Source organism: Microcaecilia unicolor, chromosome 12 (assembly GCF_901765095.1).
Source record: "Microcaecilia unicolor chromosome 12, aMicUni1.1, whole genome shotgun sequence".
Classification (NCBI taxonomy): domain Eukaryota; kingdom Metazoa; phylum Chordata; class Amphibia; order Gymnophiona; family Siphonopidae; genus Microcaecilia; species Microcaecilia unicolor.
This window is the reverse complement of record NC_044042.1, coordinates 80,789,295-80,809,342: the sequence shown is the minus strand read 5'-3', so window position 1 is coordinate 80,809,342 and position 20,048 is coordinate 80,789,295. Positions and strand designations below refer to the sequence as shown.

Sequence of the window (20,048 nt, the reverse complement as noted above, 5' to 3'; positions counted from 1 at the left end):
TCAGTTCAAGTCCACTACAATTAGTTGTTCCAATTCTCATAACCACGGGGGATCAGAGGTGCGGACACACAATCTCTCCACTGCAAAACACTATACACAAACTTGTGCAAAAACATACTCATAACCTTACCAAACCATTAACAGCATTAATTCCAAGGACAGGACGAGCTACAACCTTATGTGTGGAAAGGCAGAACTGTAGTTACACCAGGCTCTAAAACACCAATACACTACCTCGTGAAAAAAAACAAAAAGGGCTGCAAATACTACACGCTAGCAGGATACTGCACCTTGATCACACATGAAAAACACATGACACAACAGATATGAAGGCAAAATACTGAACTGGAAAGTTACCTCAAGAAGTCAGACTCAGCATGCAGCAATACTAGAAAAATTGAAACTTACATTCAAAATATTACAGATGCACATTTCCAAAAGCTGACATATATTCCAATTAATAAATTCTGAATAAAATACTTATTTTCTACCTTTGTTGTCTGATCATTTAGTTTTTCTATTCGCTTTGCTCCCAGTGTCTTCTGTTTTATGCAGTGTCTTCTTTCCATTTGATATTTTTTCTCTCACCATGTCCACCATCCTCCTGTGTCCTTATGTGTCCTGTCTACTATCTGTAGCCCTGTCCCTATCCTTTCTCCAGTTTCAGCATCTGCCTTCAAAGTGTTCCGATCCAACCCTTAAATTCAGCAATTTCCTCTCCATCCATATCCAGCATTTCTCCTCTCTCCCTTCCCCTCCATCCATGTGCATCTACTTTCCTCCCCTCCCCTACATCCATGTCCAGCATTTCTCCTCTCTCCCTTCCCCTCCATCCATGTGCATCTCCTTACTTTGTCTTTCCTTCCCTCCATTCCTGCCCAACATTTCTCCTCTCTCCCCTGCCCTCCCCTCCATGTCCAGCAATTTCTCCTCTCTCCCTGGGCCCTGTCCTCCCATCCATGTCCATCCTTGTCCATCGATGCTCCTCTCTCCCCTTCCCTCCTCCATCCACCCATATCCAGCAGTTCTCTCTCCCCTGCTCTCCCCTCCATGCCCAGCAATTTCTCCTCTCTCCCTGGGCCCTGCCCTCCCATCCATGTCCATCAATGCTGCTCTCTCCCCTTCCCTCCTCCACCCATCCATATCCAGCAATTCTCCTCTCTCCCCTGCCCTCCCATCCATGTCCAGCAATTTCTCCTCTCTTCCTGGGCCCTACCCTCCCATCCATGTCCATCCTTGTCCATCGATGCTCCTCTCTCCGCTTCCCTCCTCCAACCATCCATATCCAACAATTCTCCTCTCCCCTGCCCTCCATGTCCAGCAATTTCTCCTCTCTCCCTGGGCCCTGCCCTCCATCCATGTCCATCGATGCTCGTCGCTCCCCTGCCCCCTCCATCTATCCATATCCAGCAATTCTCCTCCCTCCCCTCCATGTCGAGCAATTAATCCTCTCTCCCTGGGCCCTGCCCTCCCATCCATGTTCATCCTTGTCAATGTTCCTCTTTCCCCATCCCTCCCGCTCCCATGTCCACCTGCCTGCCCTCTTCTCTCTTCTAGTTCAACTATTTAAATTTACCTCGCTCCGCCTCCGACATCTGCGCAGCGTCAGTGAAAGCACTGCCTGTCTGACGTCTCTCCACCAGCCTTCCCTTCGCTCGTTCGTTCCCTCTGTGTCCCTCCCGCTCTCGAGGAAATGATATCATAAGAAGGCGGGGCACTGAGGGAACGAACGAGCGAAGGGAAGGCTGGTGGAGAAACGTCAGACAGGCAGCGCTTTCACTGGCGCTGCGCAGACGTCGGAGGCGGAGTGAGGTAAATTTAAAGCGCCGGGATGGAGCGGAGGAGGCTCAGGCTGACTGAGGCACACCGCGCGAGGCCCCCTTAAGCGCGAGGCCCTATGCGGCCGCCTCGGCCTAAGACCGGCCCTGATGTGTTGCTACTAGTTAGTTGCGTCTTCTATTAAAGGCTTGGGAGAAGAGCCAGGTTTTTACATGCCTCCTGAAGTAGAGATAGTCTTATGTTAGGCAAAGCCTTTCTCGGAGTGAATTCCAGAGTGTGAGGGCTACTCTGGAGAAGGCTAATTGGCAGGTGTTTCATCACATGATGTGCTTTGGAGAGGGTGTGGTTAGGGATACATTTTAGTGTGTAGGGCTTGTGTTAGCAGTAGAGTCAATATTTTGCACAAAGATTGAACTGTGACCTTGAGGAGTGTTATATGTACAAAAAACCAAAATATTCAAATATGTTCATTACCTTTATTACAATTCTTATCTGCCTTTATTAGTAAAATATTGCATCAAAGCAGCTAACAATTGAATATACATAAAATCTATAAACATCTATATATATCTATATATTTATCTATATCTATCTTCTATCTATATAAAGATGAAGCCAAACAATACAAAAATCCTCATAATACACTCTTCACCCCCTAATTCAGCTTTTCTGAACATTTTCTCTCCCTCTGTCATATTCCGCAAGAAACAGATATGCTTTCATCAGTTTTCCAAACTTTCTTTTTTTTTTTTTTTAATTATTTAAATTTTCCAATATATCACCACATAAAGTGAATATGCAATCGGCATTATTTAACATTAGGAAACAAAAATGATAAGTATATATCTTTACAGCCCATTTGTCCACAAGTTAAAGAAATTTGATTCCAAGATTAAGGAAATTAAAAAAGAAAAAAGATACAAAAATTAATAATCAATAGATGCTTCCTCTGGTTCAGACCCCAGCCTGCTAAATTAGGGAAGGTTTACTATATTCACATCAACTCTTGCATCAATAAACTCTTTCAACTGTTTTGGATCTACAAACTGAAAATGTTTACCCTCAAGCACTACATTACAAAAACAAGGAAATCGCAAAACAAAATTTGCTCCCAATGCCACCACCCTGGGGCGAAGTTCCAAAAAGGCCCTTCGTCTCATCTGTGTAGGCCGTGAGAGATCTGGAAAGATACGGACCTTTGAGCCCAAAAACAGATTTTCTAAGTGTCTCAACGAAAGCCGTAGTACGGCATTCCTATCAGGCTCCAAGGCGAAAGTGGCAAGCAGAGTTAACCTCTGAGTAACTATTTCTAATGAACTTTCTAGGAATGAGGTAAGATTCATTCCCTCCCCTATTACGGGGGGATTTCCCACCACCACTCCAGTACTCCCGATGTAATAAGCCCATGTAATGGGAGGGAGTGAGTCCTTATCCATTCCCAGGATGTCCACCAAATATTTTTTAACCATCTCCAAAGGAGAAATTAACGGCGATTTGGGAAAATTAAGAAACCTAAGGTTAAGCCTTTTAGTCTAATTTTCAAGGTATTCAAGTCGTTTATGTAGGAAATTATTGTCTTTAACCAAAGCTGTTTCTATAGATCCCATTTCTTGAATTTTGATAGCCACACGTTCCAATTTCTGGGTTTGCTGTGCAGTCACTTGTGCTTGAAGCAGGGCAGCCTCAGAAAGAACTTCAATATCAGAAGAATTCTGCTTTAAAGTAGTTTGCATAGAGGTTTGGATATTGTAAACCATATCCCATAGTGACTCCAGCGTCACAATTGCTGGTCTAATCACTCCACTAGCCACAGGAGGAGATTGAGGTAGACTATCAGCCCGAGCTAACTTGGAAACAATAGCTTGAGGCAATACCTTTGAAGCCTGTTGTAGTAATGTTTCCCGAAGTTGAGAATCTATCTCCGTTGCTGCAGTCACACCCTCAGACAGGACCAGCTGAGCCACTTCGGCGTCTGTCTCTGTTTGAACAGCCAGCAACTCTCTTCCAGGCTGGGGAGGTGCAATTCGCGCCACAGGGCTCAAGGAAGCCCCGTTTCCACTCTCAATCGACTCCGAAGGGCCGAGAGCTGCAGTGGGGGTCGAAGTTCCCTGAGGACCCGATTGCTGCCTAGGAAATTGCAGGGTTGTTTGTTTTATCGTCGAGGAGGTCACAGGAACCGAGGGAAATTCCTTTACCTTCCCCCTCTGCTTCCCCATGGTTAACGAGGCTACAGAGGCACCGAGAGAAACTCACAAACACAGCAGCCTCCAGGAGCAAACACAGGTGCATCTATTCACAGCGCCATCTTGGAATCAGCTCCATGATCGACGAGCAGACGACCCTCCCAGTTTTCTAAACTTTCTATAATCTGTTTTCATCCTGATTTCTTTAGGGAATTTATTCTGCTATTTGTAGCCTATCCCACTAATCTCATTCCAGGAAAGTATTCATGTTTTGATCTCAGAACCTCACACCTGCTTATCAAATAGCTAGGTTTTCCCTCCCTCACCACCCTAAAGAAACAAGCACCAATATTTTAAACTGCAATCTATTTGACACCAACAACCAGTAACAATGGAGTCACCCTCAGCCTACAAGTTTTCCCTAAAATCATCCTTGTTGTACATTTTATATCTGCCATCTAGATGTCAAGTATTTTGGTAAACCCATATAAAACAATTCACAAAATGGTCCCACTTATACAAAAGAAAAAAAATTCTAGGATAAACAACAAAATATTGTTCATATCAAAAAGGAAGGAAAAAGCCTCAAAGAGCCCCAAGTCAAAACTGACCTATAGAGCTGTAATGATCAAACTGATCTGCTCATCAGCAGAGTTTGAATAAATGCTTTTTGATGAACTTAGATCAACGTAAGGAGGTGTGCATGAATTATTGTGCCGTGTACTTTTATTTATATATATATATACACACACACACACACACACAGAATGAATGAGAATCTGAATCCTGGTTATGTGACCCATTCATCCCTCTCCTCTAAGATACACACTTTCTCCCTATGTCACCCAACCTGCTCCTCTGTAACACTCTCACTGTTCATCCTGCCATGCAGTGCTCTCCTATGTGACACTCTCACTCTTCTCCCTTTCTTTCTCTCTCTCTCTCTCACTGCCATGCAGCCCTCTCCTCTTTGACACTCATTTTCACACACACACTCTCTCTCTCTCCCTGCCATACAGCCCTCTCCTCTAAGATACACACTTTCTCCCAATGTCACCCAATCTGCTCCTCTGTGACACTCTGAGGCTCATTTTCAAAGCACTTAGCCTCCCAAAGTTCCATAGAAACCTATGGAACTTAGCCTCCCAAAGTGCTTTGAAAATATGCCTCTCTCTCTCCCCTGCCATGCAGCCCTCTCCTTTGTGGCACTCTTGTTCCCCATGTAATGTAGCCAGCTCACCTGTGACACACTCTCTCTCTCCCCACCCCTCCACTATGCAGCTATCTCCTCTGTGACACTGTCTCTCCCCCTGTGATTCAGCCTTCTCCTGTGTGACACACATTCTCTCTCCATGCCATGCAGATATCTCCACTGCAACTCTCTGTTTCTCCCCATACCATGCAGCCCTCACCTCTGTGACACTCTCTCTTCTTCTGCCATACAGTCATCCTCTCTGTTATCTCTCTCTCCCCTCCCTTGCCATGCAGCCCTTCCTCTATGATACTCTCTCTCCCCCCTGCCATGCAGCAATCTCCTCTGGTCTCTCTCTGTCTCTCCTCTCCCTCTCTCCAACATCAACATCATCCGGTCTTTATCTCTCCTCCTCCCCCCTCCAGATCAGCATCACCCAGTATCTCTTGTCTGTCTCTCCCACCAAATTAGCATTACCTGATCTCTGTCTGTCTCCTGCCCCCCCCCCCTTGATCAGCATCACCCAGTCTCTCTGTCTCTCCCTCCCTGCCAGATTAGCATCATCCAGTCTCTCTCTGCTTCCCAGGTCTGCATCACCCAGTCTCTCTCTTTCCTCCCCCACCTTGCTGCTTTTCCAAGTTGTCGGCAGGGGCAGAAACAACATGAAGTCACACAGGGTCATTTCCTGTGCTTCTGCCTTCTCTGCTGGTCACACCCTCTGATGTAGAAAGTTACACCATAGTGGGCGTGACCAGCAAAGTAGACAGTGGTGCATGCAGGAAAATGGTCCCGTGTATCTTCACATTGTTTCTGATGCTGTCACAGCATTTGCAGCTGACAATTTGGAAAGGCAACAAGGTGAGCAAGGGAGAATGGGGGCGGGTTTTGAAGACAGAGAGGGAGGGGTCAGAGTTTGGGCTATATTGTGCACCTATTGCAGGTGGAAGGGAGCCGCAGCAGCAGAAAACTGGCATTTATATTGGTGGGTTTGCTGGGTGCAGTGTACCACCTGCGTAAGTGTCGTATACTGTGAAGAAACAGTGCATTTTAAACCTGTAAATTGTATTGGATATTTTCCTGCCTTAATTATGTCCTGAAGTGTATTTCTCCTATTTGGCCAGCAGGTGGTGTTTCTTTGCTGTAAAGCTGTTACAGGGAACTGAATGTTCTTTTTCTTTAACACAAGCAGGAAGCAAGTAGCAGTATATTTTTAAATCTTGTTGGCTGGGCTCTGATTGGCCCAGGAGCTCATTTTCTTTGGAGTGTGCTGATTTTGCCTCCAATCCTAGCCAGGAAGAAAAGAGAGCAGGATCTGTTTGCTAAGGTTCAGTAAACAGTTATATGTCCTGATCTTCCCAAGTACTTTTCAGAAAGTAAGCAAATGTTTAGTTACTGTTATAATTGATCCATATTTCAGTTACCTGTTATTGTTTGCTGATTGCACTTCGTTTGGTTCATTGTTCAGTTTTTAAAGACAATAAACATTCCTTTTTAGTTTATTGCCTCTGCCTTTCTGGACTAATACAGAATCCTGGTGGTTTGTGTGTTGGGTCTGTGGGTGCTTTCTGGGAACTGTGGGACCACTGGGAGTGTGGCCCCAGTAACCTAGAAATCACTGGGGATAATTTGAGAGTGGGAGACTCACCCAGAGGCGTTTCTGACCCAATCGGTGGGAGGAGGTGCTAGTGTAGAGCACAAGCAGCAGGTGCAGGCAGACCTGAGCTCTGCTGGGAATAGACCCTCTAAGTGGCCGCGGGGTAACCCCAGACCGGTGGCTAAGCGTTTTGTGACACATACCCTTTGGGGTACATGTACCACATGTTGGGAACCTCTGTTATTAATTCATCTGTGCTGTCTTTCCTCAGTGCAACTGTCTGTGATTTGAGACTGCATTTGTCACTTCCTGCAGGTATTATCTTCCACAGAAGTTCTCTCGTTGCAGTATTGATGAATTTAACCATTTCCTGCAGGATGGTGGTGGCTGGTGTCTTTTTGATAAGCCAGTGAAGGTGAGCACAGAGCTTGAACACTCCCTCTGCATTCTACAGTGTTCCAGTCTATTTTCCAACTGGGGAACTCTATATTTTGAGCACTTACACTAGAGCAATGGTTCCCAATCCTGTTCTGTGGAATCCCCATCTAGTCAGGATATCTATAATTAATATTCTTGAGTTAGATTTCCATGTATTGTCTCCACTGTATGCAACATTTATCTCATGCATGTTGCTAAAACTACAGTAGAAAAAGTAACCTCTCTCAGATGGTGTCCTCAACAAGCTCTTTATTTAAAAACAGTAAAAACGTCATTTTTTTTTGTTTACTGTTTTTAAATAAAGAGCTTGTTGAAGACACCATCTGAGAGAGGTTACTTTTTCTCCATTTTTTTCGCTTGGCATTGATCTTCAGTGGAGAGGTTCCCTTCTGTTGGAGTTGACTAAAATTACAGTAGAACACAGTTATAGTCTCAACTGTCCTGCTTTAAATGATTCTGAAGAGTTGTTCTATACTATGAGAAAAAAGTGAAGAAACTTACAATGATTTTCTTCTCTTCCTCCTTCCTTCTTATCTCTGTCCTACTCTTTCTGTAGCTGTTGGACTCTCCTGAATGTGGGAATGGTTTTGTAGAGGCAGGAGAAGAGTGTGATTGTGGATCAATAATGGTAAGTATTTGGGAACCAGAGAGACGATACAATTTACAGAAAACAAAAAGTAATTTTCAGAAAGTGAGCCTAGATTCTGCCAGATTTATAATCATTATAATCATGGTTAAGAACAGATACTAAACTCTTCTTGAGAAACTAACACCTTAAAGCAAGGGTCCTCAAATCCAGTCCTCGAGGTCCACAAACCAGCCTGGTTTTCACGATCTCCACAATGAATATGCAAATGGAAACAGTGAATGCAAATAGATCTCATACATATTCATTGTGGAAATCCTGAAAACCAGGCTGGGTTGTGGACCTCAGAGACTAGATTTGAGGACCCCTGCCTTAAAGCTTAGACCTGACTCACATCCTGCTGATCCAGTTCATATTTGACTAGTTGCAGCCTCTGACTTGTATTAATTGCATAACTTTCCTCATCACAATTCTAAAAGGTAGCTTTGGTACCAGTGTTGACTTGTTCTTCTTGGAATACACTAGAAACTCGGATGCCAAGTTACCCAGTTCCAGGCTGGAAATTTTGGGACAGTCCTGGTTTTGAACTTACATTCCAAAGCAGTGTGGGTTTTGTAGTGCTTGATCCTGCCCATCGATATCAGTGCTGTAGGTCCCATAATTCCCCAGGATTGGGGGGGGGGGGGGGCGTTAAATCCAGGACTGTCCAAAATCTCTAGCCCGGAACTGAGTAACTTGCCATCGCTATAGAAAATATATTTTCTGTATCAGATGTCCATACTGATATGTAAAGGCCATCCCTGGTCTAAAAGAGATGTGACATTATATTCTGAATATAGAACAAGATTTTTTTTTTTTTTTAAGATTCATTCCCTTGTTTTCACAGGAATGTACAAGGCAGCCGGGAGGGAGATGCTGCAAAAAATGCACCCTTACCTATGATGCAATGTGTAGTGATGGCCTATGCTGCAAAGGCTGCAAGGTAAGAGGTTGTGGACATGGTGGGCAATGCAGGATCCTGCCCTAGACAGCACTCGCATCATCTGTGATTGCTCTTACAGATATGATCATTATGACTTCTCCTACTAATGGTTTATGACAGATGAAGCTCAAATTCACATAGCTTAAATCAGGGGGTTTTAACCATTTTTTGGTTCTTACACCCCTTTAACTGAACAATGAAACTCTTGCACCCCTTCCTAAACCACATGTCCACTACTGAGTGCTACAAACAAGTACAGTAGTACACAGTTATACTACCAATAACTGTCCTAATAACTGCCTTTACTCTGTCTGGAAAGTTTCAAGAAATTGCATCAGATTTTAAGACCCTTCTCCACACTCCATTTGACCTCTTCCCACACTCCTTGGGGATGCAGCAGCAGTGGTTAAGAGGTTTTAATAATACACATTAGATGAGCCTTTTTCAATGGAAAGAAGGGTCAATTTGGATATATATATTTCCCTATCATCAAGCCGATCAATCCATAGACTGGTGGGTTGTGTCCATCTATCAGCAGGTGGAGATAGAGAGCAATCTTTTGCCTCTCTAAATGTGGTCATGTGCTGCTGGAAATTCCCCAGTATGTTCTCTATCTCAGCAGGTGTGTGGTCACACAGCAGCAGCTCTGGCTAGGTCTCCAAGCCTAATTGTTTAGGTTTTGTTGAGTACCTGGGGTTGAGGGCTCTTCGTGAGCAAGTGCAAACCTGGTGGTGCCAGGTCCCTCCTTTTCTCCCCCCTCCCGCTGGCTCCGTTAAACAAACAAACAAAAAAAATTTTTAACGTTCAAAAAGGACGTCCATTTGCAGCTGCTCACTGGAACAAGTCGTCGCTGCTCGGAGCAAGAAGCAGGTAATTTTTACCTTTTACTAGCGGGCAGGGGGTTCCCCGAACGGTCTCCACGTGGCTATGGCCTCGGATGGCAAGGACGGAAAAAGATGTTCCCCGGAACGCGTTTGCGCGCCTAGCAGGGAAGCGGGGGGATCGAAGGTAGAGTCGCCCTTTCGGAGCCGGGAGAGTTCACCGGTATTTCCTCCGGCGCGGCGGCCTTTCCCGCCTTAGGCGCCCATCCCCCGCTGGCCGCCCTCCCGGTCGTGATCGGCCACGCGGCTCGGTCGGCTTCTTGGGCCACCCTCGAGATGGGAGATGTTAACAGCTTGGTCGCACTTGAATCGGGCGACAGTAAGAAGTCGGCGAAATTAAAACGCCCTTCTTCCCGCGCTGCTCCTTCTTGGAGTTTCGCGCCGGATGCCATTTTGGATGCGCAACACGCCTCCCCCCCGCTCCTGGGAGCGCAGATGGAGGGCGCCTCTAGGGCTGCGGCACAGGCTGCAGAAATGCACAGACTGGGGAGTTTCTCCCCTGAGTTCATTTTGCTGCTGCATCAGGCCTTTCTTATGCAGAACATACCTGCCCCTGCTCACCCCTCTGATCGGGGTGATGAGGCCTCTATGCTTAAGCGCCCTTGGGTGGATCTTCCACCCTCAGGGGACTCGGTTTCCTCTGATGTGGATGACAGCAGCGTGTCTGAGCTCTCCCAGAAATCCTTAGCGGACTCTATGGAAGAGACTGACCCTCGCTCGGATGGAGCGGATGACCCCTCTGCAGCGCGGCTTTTTCGCTCAGAGGACTTGCCCAACCTGCTTGTGCAGGCCATGAGCATTATGAAGATTGCCTCTCCGGAGGAAGGCTCTCTCTCAGCCTCTACTGGCTCCGCCATTATGCTGGGAACGAAGCTCCCGCCTAGAACCTTCCACGTTCATGAAGCCATACAGACCTTAATTTCAGTGCAATGGGATGCCCCTGAGGCGAGCCTGAAAGTAGCCAGGGCTATGTCCCGTCTGTACCCCTTACCTGAGGGGGAACGGGAAGCCTTTGTCTGGCCCACGGTAGATTCCTTAATCACTGCCGTGACTAAGAAGACGGCGCTGCCGGTGGAAGGTGGCACTGCCCTGAAGGACGCCCAGGGCCCACTGCCTGGGACGGACAGCGCAGGGGCTCTGGTCTCCTGCAGAGACGAAATGGTCCATCAACCTCCTGGAACTCCGAGCCATTCGGTTGGCGCTTCGAGAGTTTCTCCCGGTACTGGAGCTGAGGCCCGTACGGGTCCTGTCGGACAATGCCACGGCTGTGGCCTATGTCAATCGCCAGGGAGGTACCAGGAGCGCCCCTCTAGCCAAGGAGGCCATGAAGCTATGCCTGTGGGCGGAAGCGAATCTGGAACAGCTGTCGGCGGCCCACATTGCGGGAGTCATGAATGTCAAGGCGAACTTTCTCAGTCGCCATACCTTGGATCCCGGAGAGTGGCAACTGTCTGCTCGGGCGTTCTTGTACATCACAAAACGCTGGGGCCGGCCGTGCCTGGATCTGATGGCGTCCTCGGCCAATTGCCAAGTGCCGCGTTTTTTCATCAGAGGACGGGACCCTCGATGTCTGGGAGTCGATGCTCTTCTCCAGCAGTGGCCGACACAGGAGCTTCTCTACGTGTTCCCGCCCTGGCCCGTGATGGGCAGGGTGCTGGGCCGGGTGATCCTGGTGGGTCCGGATTGGCCCAGACGTCCCTGGTATGCGGACTTAGTCAGACTCTCGGTGGACGGCCCTCTGCGACTGCCAGCGGAGCAGGGCCTCTTTCATCAGGGTCCCGTGGTGATGGAGGATCCCTCCCCCTTTGGTCTTACAGCCTGGCTCTTGAGCAGAAGCGGCTGAGGAAGAAGGGCTTCTCAGACAAGGTCATCGCCACTATGCTGAGAGCGAGGAAGCACTCTACTTCCACCACTTAAGCCAGGGTTTGGCGTACCTTTGCGTCGTGGTGCGAGGCAGGCTCTGTATCGCCCTTCACTGCTCCAATCTCTTCAGTGTTGGCGTTCCTGCAAGAGGGGCTGGAGAAAGGCCTGTCGCTCAGTTCGCTGAAAGTCCAGGTGGCGGCTCTAGCTTGCTTCAGGGGTCGTCTGAAGGGGGCTTCCCTGGCTTCACAGCCGGATGTGGTACGCTTTCTCAAAGGAGTTAATCACCTGCGCCTCCCCTCTGCACTCAATAGTGCCTACGTGGAATCTCAATCTGATGCTTCGGACCTTGCAGAAGCCGCCCTTCGAGCCCTTGCCAAGGGCATCGCTGAAGGACCTGACGTTGAAAGCAGTCTTCCTGGTGGCTATCACATCAGCCAGAAGAGTTTCCGAGCTCCAGGCGCTCTCGTGTAGAGAACCGTTCCTGCGATTCACTGAGGCAGGAGTATCGATTCGCCCAGTGCCTTCCTTCCTGCCCAAGATTGTTTCTCGATTCCATGTGAATCAGCAGCTTTATGGAACAGCTAGTTCAGGAGCCGACAAGAGAAGGAAAAATACTAGACTTAGTCCTTAGTGGTGCTCATGATCTAGTGCAGGGGGTAACGATACGAGGGCCGCTTGATAACAGTGATCATAATATGATCGGTTTTGATATTGGCATTGAAGGAAGTGAAACTAGGAAATCAAGTACGCTAGCGTTTAACTATAGAAAAGGTGATTACGACAAAATGAGAAAAATGGTGAAAAAAAGACTGAAAGGAGCAGCTCGCAGAGTAAAAAACTTGCATCAGGCGTGGATGCTGTTTAAAAACACCATCCTGGAAGTTCAGGACAAATATATTCCACGTATTAGAAAAAAGGGAAAAAAGACTAAACGTCAGCCGGCGTGGCTAAACAGTAAGATAAAGGAAATCATTAGAGCCAAAAAACAATCCTTCAGAAAGTGGAGAAGAGAACCAACTGAAAGTAACAGGATAGATCATAAGGAATGCCAAGCCAAATGCAAAGCGGAGATAAGGAGGGCAAAAAAGGACTTTGAGAAGAAATTAGCGTTGGAAGCAAAAATACATAGTAAAAAATTTTTTAGATACATTAAAAGCAGGAAACCGGCCAAAGAGTCGGTTGGGCCGCTGGACGAAAATGGTGTTAAAGGGGCGATCAAGGAGGACAAAGCCGTAGCGGAGAAATTAAATGAATTCTTTGCTTCGGTCTTCACCGAGGAGGATTTGGGGGGGACACCAGTGCCGGAAAGAATATTTGAAGCGGGGGAGTCGGAGAAACTAAACAAATTCTCTGTAACCTTGGAGGATGTAATGGGTCAGTTCAGCAAGCTGAAGAGTAGTAAATCACCGGGACCTGATGGTATTCATCCCAGAGTATTAATAGAACTAAAAAATGAACTTGCGGAGCTACTGTTAGAAATATGCAATCTGTCCCTAAAATCGAGTGTAGTACCGGAAGACTGGAGGGTAGCCAATGTTACTCCGATTTTTAAGAAGGGTTCCAGAGGAGATCCGGGAAATTATAGACCGGTGAGTCTGACGTCGGTGCCGGGCAAGATGGTGGAGGCTATTATTAAGAATAAAATTGCAGAGCATATACAAAAACATGGACTGATGAGACAAAGTCAGCACGGATTTAGTGAAGGGAAGTCTTGCCTCACCAATCTAATGCATTTTTTTGAGGGGGTAAGCAAACATGTGGACAATGGGGAGCCGGTTGACATTGTATATCTGGATTTTCAGAAGGCGTTTGACAAAGTGCCGCACGAAAGACTCCTGAAGAAATTGCAGAGTCATGGAATCGGAGGTAGGGTACTATTATGGATTAAGAACTGGTTGAAAGATAGGAAGCAGAGAGTAGGATTGCGTGGCCAGTATTCTCAGTGGAGGAGGGTAGTTAGTGGGGTCCCGCAGGGGTCTGTGCTGGGTCCGTTGCTTTTTAATGTATTTATAAATGACCTAGAGATGGGAATAACTAGTGAGGTAATTAAATTCGCCGATGACACAAAATTATTCAGGGTCGTCAAGTCGCAGGAGGAATGTGAACGATTACAGGAGGACCTTGCGAGACTGGGAGAATGGGCGTGCAAGTGGCAGATGAAGTTCAATGTTGACAAGTGCAAAGTGATGCATGTGGGTAAGAGGAACCCGAATTATAGCTACGTCTTGCAAGGTTCCGCGTTAGGAGTTACGGATCAAGAAAGGGATCTGGGTGTCGTCGTCGATGATACGCTGAAACCTTCTGCTCAGTGTGCTGCTGCGGCTAGGAAAGCGAATAGAATGTTGGGTGTTATTAGGAAGGGTATGGAGTCCAGGTGTGCGGATGTTATAATGCCGTTGTATCGCTCCATGGTGCGACCGCACCTGGAGTATTGTGTCCAGTACTGGTCTCCGTATCTCAAAAAAGATATAGTAGAATTGGAAAAGGTACAGCGAAGGGCGACGAAAATGATAGTGGGGATGGGACGACTTTCCTATGAAGAGAGGCTGAGAAGGCTAGGGCTTTTTAGCTTGGAGAAGAGACGGCTGAGGGGAGATATGATAGAAGTGTATAAAATAATGAGTGGAATGGATCGGGTGGATGTGAAGCGACTGTTCACGCTATCCAAAAATACTAGGACTAGAGGGCATGAGTTGAAGCTACAGTGTGGTAAATTTAAAACGAATTGGAGAAAATTTTTCTTCACCCAACGTGTAATTAGACTCTGGAATTCGTTGCCGGAGAACGTGGTACGGGCGGTTAGCTTGACGGAGTTTAAAAAGGGGTTAGATAGATTCCTAAAGGACAAGTCCATAGACCGCTATTAAATGGACTTGGAAAAATTCCGCATTTTTAGGTATAACTTGTCTGGAATGTTTTTACGTTTGGGGAGCGTGCCAGGTGCCCTTGACCTGGATTGGCCACTGTCGGTGACAGGATGCTGGGCTAGATGGACCTTTGGTCTTTCCCAGTATGGCACTACTTATGTACTTATGTACTTATGTACCCTCCTTTCGTAGGGAGGATTACCCAGAGGAGTTCCCTGCGCTCAAATACCTGGATGTTAGACGGGTCATCATCAGATACTTGGTGTCAGGTTCTCAGGTTCAGAGCCCGCGGGGCTGGGCTCTGGAGCAAACGTGAGCCCTTGGGCTGCTGACGAGTAGCGACAGCAGCAGGCAAAACCCACCAACCAACACTGGGTAAGCACACCGGCAGGGACTGCAGGCACTGCCCAGCGAACCGGAACACATGGACTGGAATCCCCCGGACTGGAGGACACAGGACTGGAACACTGGACTGCAATCCCCCGGACTGGAACACACACCGGACCGGAGCACACTGGACTGGAGCACACTGGACTGGTCCCCCGGACTGGAGGACACAGGACTGGAACACGGGACTGGAGCACACTGGACTGGTCCACACAGCTTCACCTGCACCTAGCTACTAAGCCCCCCAGGAGTTGAGCTCATGGGTTCGAGTAGCCGGCAGGACTTACTGGACGACACAGGGACCAGGACTAGAACAAGCTGTAACTGAAGTGCACCTAACTCCTAAAGTGACCAAAAGTGTTCCTAAGCCCAGCACCAACAGAAAAGCTCCTAAGCCCTCCACTAACAGCAGTGCTCCTAACAGAAACTACCAGGGGTGCCCCTACGCCCTACACTAACAGAAGTGCAGGGAAACCACAAGGGAAAAGGAAGGGAAGACAAATGCCAGACCTAGCACTGGTACTTCCTAAGCACCAAGCTGCAGCAGCTAAACATGGGTTCTCACCCTGGTGCTTCCTAAGCACCCAGCTACAGCAGCTAAACACAGGTCACAAGGAAAAGCGGGGCCAGCACAAGGAAACAAGCAGGAAAGCCAAATACCCCAACAACAAAAGGTGCTTCCTAAACACTTACTAACAAGGGTGCTTCCAGCACCAAACTCCAGCACTGCACTAACAGCAGTGCTACACACCGTAGCAAAAGGGAAAGCAGGGAAGTCAAACACACAAGTCACAAGTGCACACTGCACTAAACTAACCTGGACCTAAAGCAAGTAGCCAGAAGCAAACGTTGCGAAGGCCCTGAAGGAAAGAACCCACTTCCTTATCAAGGCCCTCCCAGATGATGTCACTCTCCCTAGAGCCAGGCAGAACACATTCAAACCCCGAGAGGCCCAACCCACATCAATGCAGCACCGAGAAGCTCTTGAAGCCAGTACACCCAGGGAGAGGTAGAGCAACTCAGACCACACCCACAGCTGTAGTGAAGTGAGACAATTAACCCCATGCTGCTGGAAGCTGCCAGCACAGAGAGACAGAGCCAGCTCAGAAAGGAAAGAGAAAAGAAACAGAAGCCAGCTAAGAAGCTGACCCCCAGGAAAGAGGTAAGTTTGAGAGGGGTTCTGACCCCAATCATAACACTTGGAAGTGACCAATGATTTCCGGAAGTCGGATCATCTGTTCGTGCTGTTCGCAGGCCCTCGTAAGGGTCTGCAGGCATCTAAGCCTACGGTGGCACGTTGGGTCAAGGAGACGATCGCGTCTGCTTATATGGCGGCAGGGAAGATTCCGCCTATTCAGCTGAAGGCACACTCTACTAGAGCACAAGCAGCCTTGATGGCGGAGTCCAGATCTGTCTCCTTGGAAGAGATTTGCAGAGCGGCTACTTGGTCATCGGCTCATACCTTCTCACGACATTACCGCTTGGATGTGGCTGCTCAGGCCGAGGCCCAGTTTGGGGCTTCAGTGTTGCGTTCAGGGATTTCCATGTCCCGCCCTGGGTGAGTACTGCTTCGGTACATCCCACCAGTCTATGGATTGATCGGCTTGATGATAGGGAAGGTAAAATTATGTATCATACCTGATAATTTTCTTTCCCTTAATCATAGCCGATCGATCCATAGCCCCTCCCAGATATCTGTATTGTTTGTGTTCTGTTTATATTTCAGGTTCAAGTTCAGTCTTCATTTCCTGTTCACGAGGACTTCGTGTTCAAGTTCTTCCAATTGAAGTCTCTTCGAGTTGAGACAATTCGTGTTACAGTGAGCTGCTGCTTCCTCTCCTCCCGTTTCGGCGGTGGCTGGACTGATAACTAAATTATGCCGGCGCTCCCTCCCACTTTGGGCGGCTGTAGGGTAGCTTTGAGGCATATTTTCAAAGCACTTTGGGAGGCTAAGTTCCATAGGTTTCTATGGAACTTTGGGAGGCTAAGTGCTTTGAAAATGAGCCTCTTTGTATCCCTCCCGCTTCGGCGGTGTTAGGGTAAGCCAGCTCCTCCCGCGGTTGCGGTAGCAGGATAAGCCAGTTCCTCCCGCGTCGGCGGGTGTGGTTTCCCCTCCCCCTGGAATATTTCCCCTCCCCCGCTTCAGCGATGGTGAGCTGGGCAGAGTGTCCCTTTGTGGGTGTAATTCTCTAAGTGCTGAGTCCTGCAGATGGAGCTTTGATATCGACATACTGGGGAATTTCTGGCAGCACATGACCACATATAGGGAGGCAAAAGATTGCTCTCTATCTCCACCTGCTGATAGATGGACACAACCCACCAGTCTATGAATTGATCGGCTATGATTAAGGGAAAGAAAATTATCAGGTATGATACATAATTTTACCACGAGTGGTGTAAGGACATAGTTGTTCAAAAAAGTGAGATGGATGCATGGAACAAACTTCCAGAGGCGCTGATGGAGAAAGCAGTGGCGCATTACCTCGCAGTTAATGCATGAGCCCTTACCGCTAGGTCAGTGGGTGGTGGTAAGGGCTTTGGCAGTAAATAGCCACGCGCTACTTTTGATTTTTAGTGCACGACCATTTACTACCCCATTAAAAAAATCTTTTTCTCCCAGGCACGGTACAAGTTGGCCCAGCGTGAGTCAATTTCACGCATACGAACTACTGCAGGCCACTTTTTACCGCAGCTTAGCAAAAGGGCCCCTTTGTTATTTAAGCAAGATTCAAATCCACAAAGAATATAATCTCCTGTACCTCTGTAGTTACTTCTGCTCCACACCAAGATAATGATGCTTCTTGGTGTCTGATGTAGTTGTCATGCCTATTTGCTTCTACTGGTTTCCTTCTGGAAAACTGCTACAGCTTTATTTGGGCTCTTTTTTCAGTACGAGCCCAGAGGGACCACCTGCCGGGAATCAGTGAACGAGTGTGATGTCCCAGAGATGTGTCCTGGAGACTCCAGTCAGGTGAGCATGAGGACAGCAAGAGACTCACAACCAGTCCTGCAATGATGGTTAAACCTAAGCTAGGGAGGTGATGCTGAGGAAGACAGATAGGGGCAGAATCATGAGTAAAACACTAAGCAGTGAAACTTGGAGATTCTGGTATCAGTTTCACCTCCACTAGTTCAGAGCTCAGCTTCCCTGGTACTAAAATATTAATCTAATAATAATTTGGGGGTTTTTTGGTAGCTTATATTATTGAAAAACATGAATAAATATTTAAAATAAGATAATGCATTTTATGACTATTTGGTAATCTTACCTACTGCTACCACAGCCTGACCATCTATTCAAAGTAGTATGCAATTTACATGAACATACTTATTCAAAAAATAGGCAATTTGTTAAATTGTATATTGTTTGCAATCTGTTTATCTAAATGACAGCAGACAAAAAAAATATGTAAAGTGATATGAAAACTATCTACCCCCTTCCTGATTTATTTATTTACTAGCCGTTAAGCCCGTTAAAACGGGTGAGATTTGTAATTCTCACCTCCATGTCCAGCAACCCTGCCCTCCCCCCCCATATCCAGCAGCCCTCCTGTATCCCCTGGCCTCCCCCCGTCCACCAACCATCCTCTCTCCCTGCCCTCCCCCCATATCCAGTAACCCTCCTCTCTCCCCTGCCCTCCCCCCATGTCCAGCAACCCTCCTCTCTCCCTTGCCCTCCCCTCCATCGATCCATGTCCAGCAACCCTGCTCTCTCCCCTCCCCTCCATCGATCCATGTCCAGCAACCCTGCTCTCTCCCCTGGCCTCACCCATGTCCAGCAGCCCTCCTGTCTCCCCTGGCCTCACCCCGTCCACCGACCCTCCTCTGCCCTCCCCCCATGTCCAGCAACCCTCGTCTCTCCCCCCTGCCCTCCCTCCATGTCCAGCTACCCTCCTCGCCGCTGCTCCCTCTCCCCTCCATGCCGGGCCCCCTGCACTGACATGAGAGCGCCTCTCACCTCCGTGTGAAAGCGCTGCAGGCAGCAGCAGATCGCGCTGCTGCTGCCTGCAGTGCTTCCACATGGAGGTGAGAGGCGCTCTCATGTCGGGGATGGGGGGGAGGATGGAGGTTGTTGCGCCAGCGATGTTCCTTTCCTTCGTCTCCAGGCTCTGCAGCAGCAGGCCGGCAACGTCCGTTTCCCTCTCTGTTCCGCCCTCTGACGTCATCACGTCTTGACGCGAGGGCGGGACAGAGTCAGTCACTTGTCTTTTATATGTTTGATTTTGGACACTTGATATATACCGCAAATTGTCCGTACAGCAACTGTGCGTTTTACAATATAAAAGCAACTAGGGAGCAGATACATAAGGAGGGGAGATGTGGATGAGTCAAAGGATTCAGTAAATGGGTGGGTCTTGAGTAAAGTCTTGAATTTGGGGTAGGAGAGTTCTAAACAGATGCAAGGTGGGAAGGAGTTCCAAAGGGAGAGTCCTAGAAAGCTAAAACTGGTCTCACTAGAGATTGAGAGGGAAAAGAAGGGAGGGAAGGAATTGTAAGTAGATTGCCAGAAGCAGATCAAAGGGAGCGGAAAGGAGTGTAAGGAGTAAGAAGAGAGGAGAGATAAGCCGGGGCTGAGGGAAGACAGGATTTTAAATCAAGAAAAAGGAGCTTGAACTTAATATGAGCAGAGGCTGGAAGCCAATGCTCAGAGCATATATGTCACACTCAGTGGTTTCAGACGCAGACTCAGCTCTGTGTTACATCAGACGAAGATAGAAAGAGAAAGTGGAATGTAACTGCCTACCTGGGTCTAGCTTTGCTCCATTATGGTCCTGATGTTAATCCAGAGCTTTGCAGCTTCTGGTTTGGGTGTTGCCTAAATATCAGATGATTCTCAGATGGCACATGGAGAAACTGTCTGTGTGATATTGGAAGCTTCACTGAGTCCTGAGCAATGTGAGACCCCTCCAAGACTGGGATTCCTGGCCATGTTGAAGGATTTACCAACGGCCTCTGATGTGAAAGGTGCTGCAGCGGTGTTGGCGGGATTCCATCAGCTGTGAACACGCTGCCTCCTCAGGATTTGACCTCCTTGTCCTGCTGTGGAAGGTGAGGGAGCTGGAGGAGATTTGCAGGAACCAGTTTCGGTTTCAGGTACTTTATCAACTACCGAAGGATTAGCAGGTGCAACAGCAAGCATTAGGAGGTGGAAAGAGTCAGAAACGGCGACTTTGGCAGAGGTTTGTAAAGCCATTGAGAGTACACAACAACTTGATAAAATTGATGAAGGTTTACTTTCTCTACAAAATCAGGTGGGACAACACTGAGACTTCTTGGAAAATCATACAAGGAGGCT

At 47.8% G+C, this 20,048-nt stretch overlaps 1 protein-coding gene across 5 annotated transcripts in view; it reads left to right on the top strand.

Annotated features, from left to right (window-relative positions):
* ADAM11 (ADAM metallopeptidase domain 11) overlaps positions 1-20,048 on the top strand; it is a 177,934-nt gene that overhangs the window by 82,804 nt on the left and 75,082 nt on the right. For all 5 annotated transcript variants that reach the window (XM_030221374.1, XM_030221370.1, XM_030221372.1 and 2 more), the window contains exons 15-18: positions 7,064-7,163; positions 7,743-7,814; positions 8,659-8,754; positions 17,643-17,723. In XM_030221374.1, coding sequence (XP_030077234.1) covers positions 7,064-7,163; positions 7,743-7,814; positions 8,659-8,754; positions 17,643-17,723 — 349 coding nt within the window. The remainder of the gene's footprint in view (positions 1-7,063; positions 7,164-7,742; positions 7,815-8,658; positions 8,755-17,642; positions 17,724-20,048) is intronic.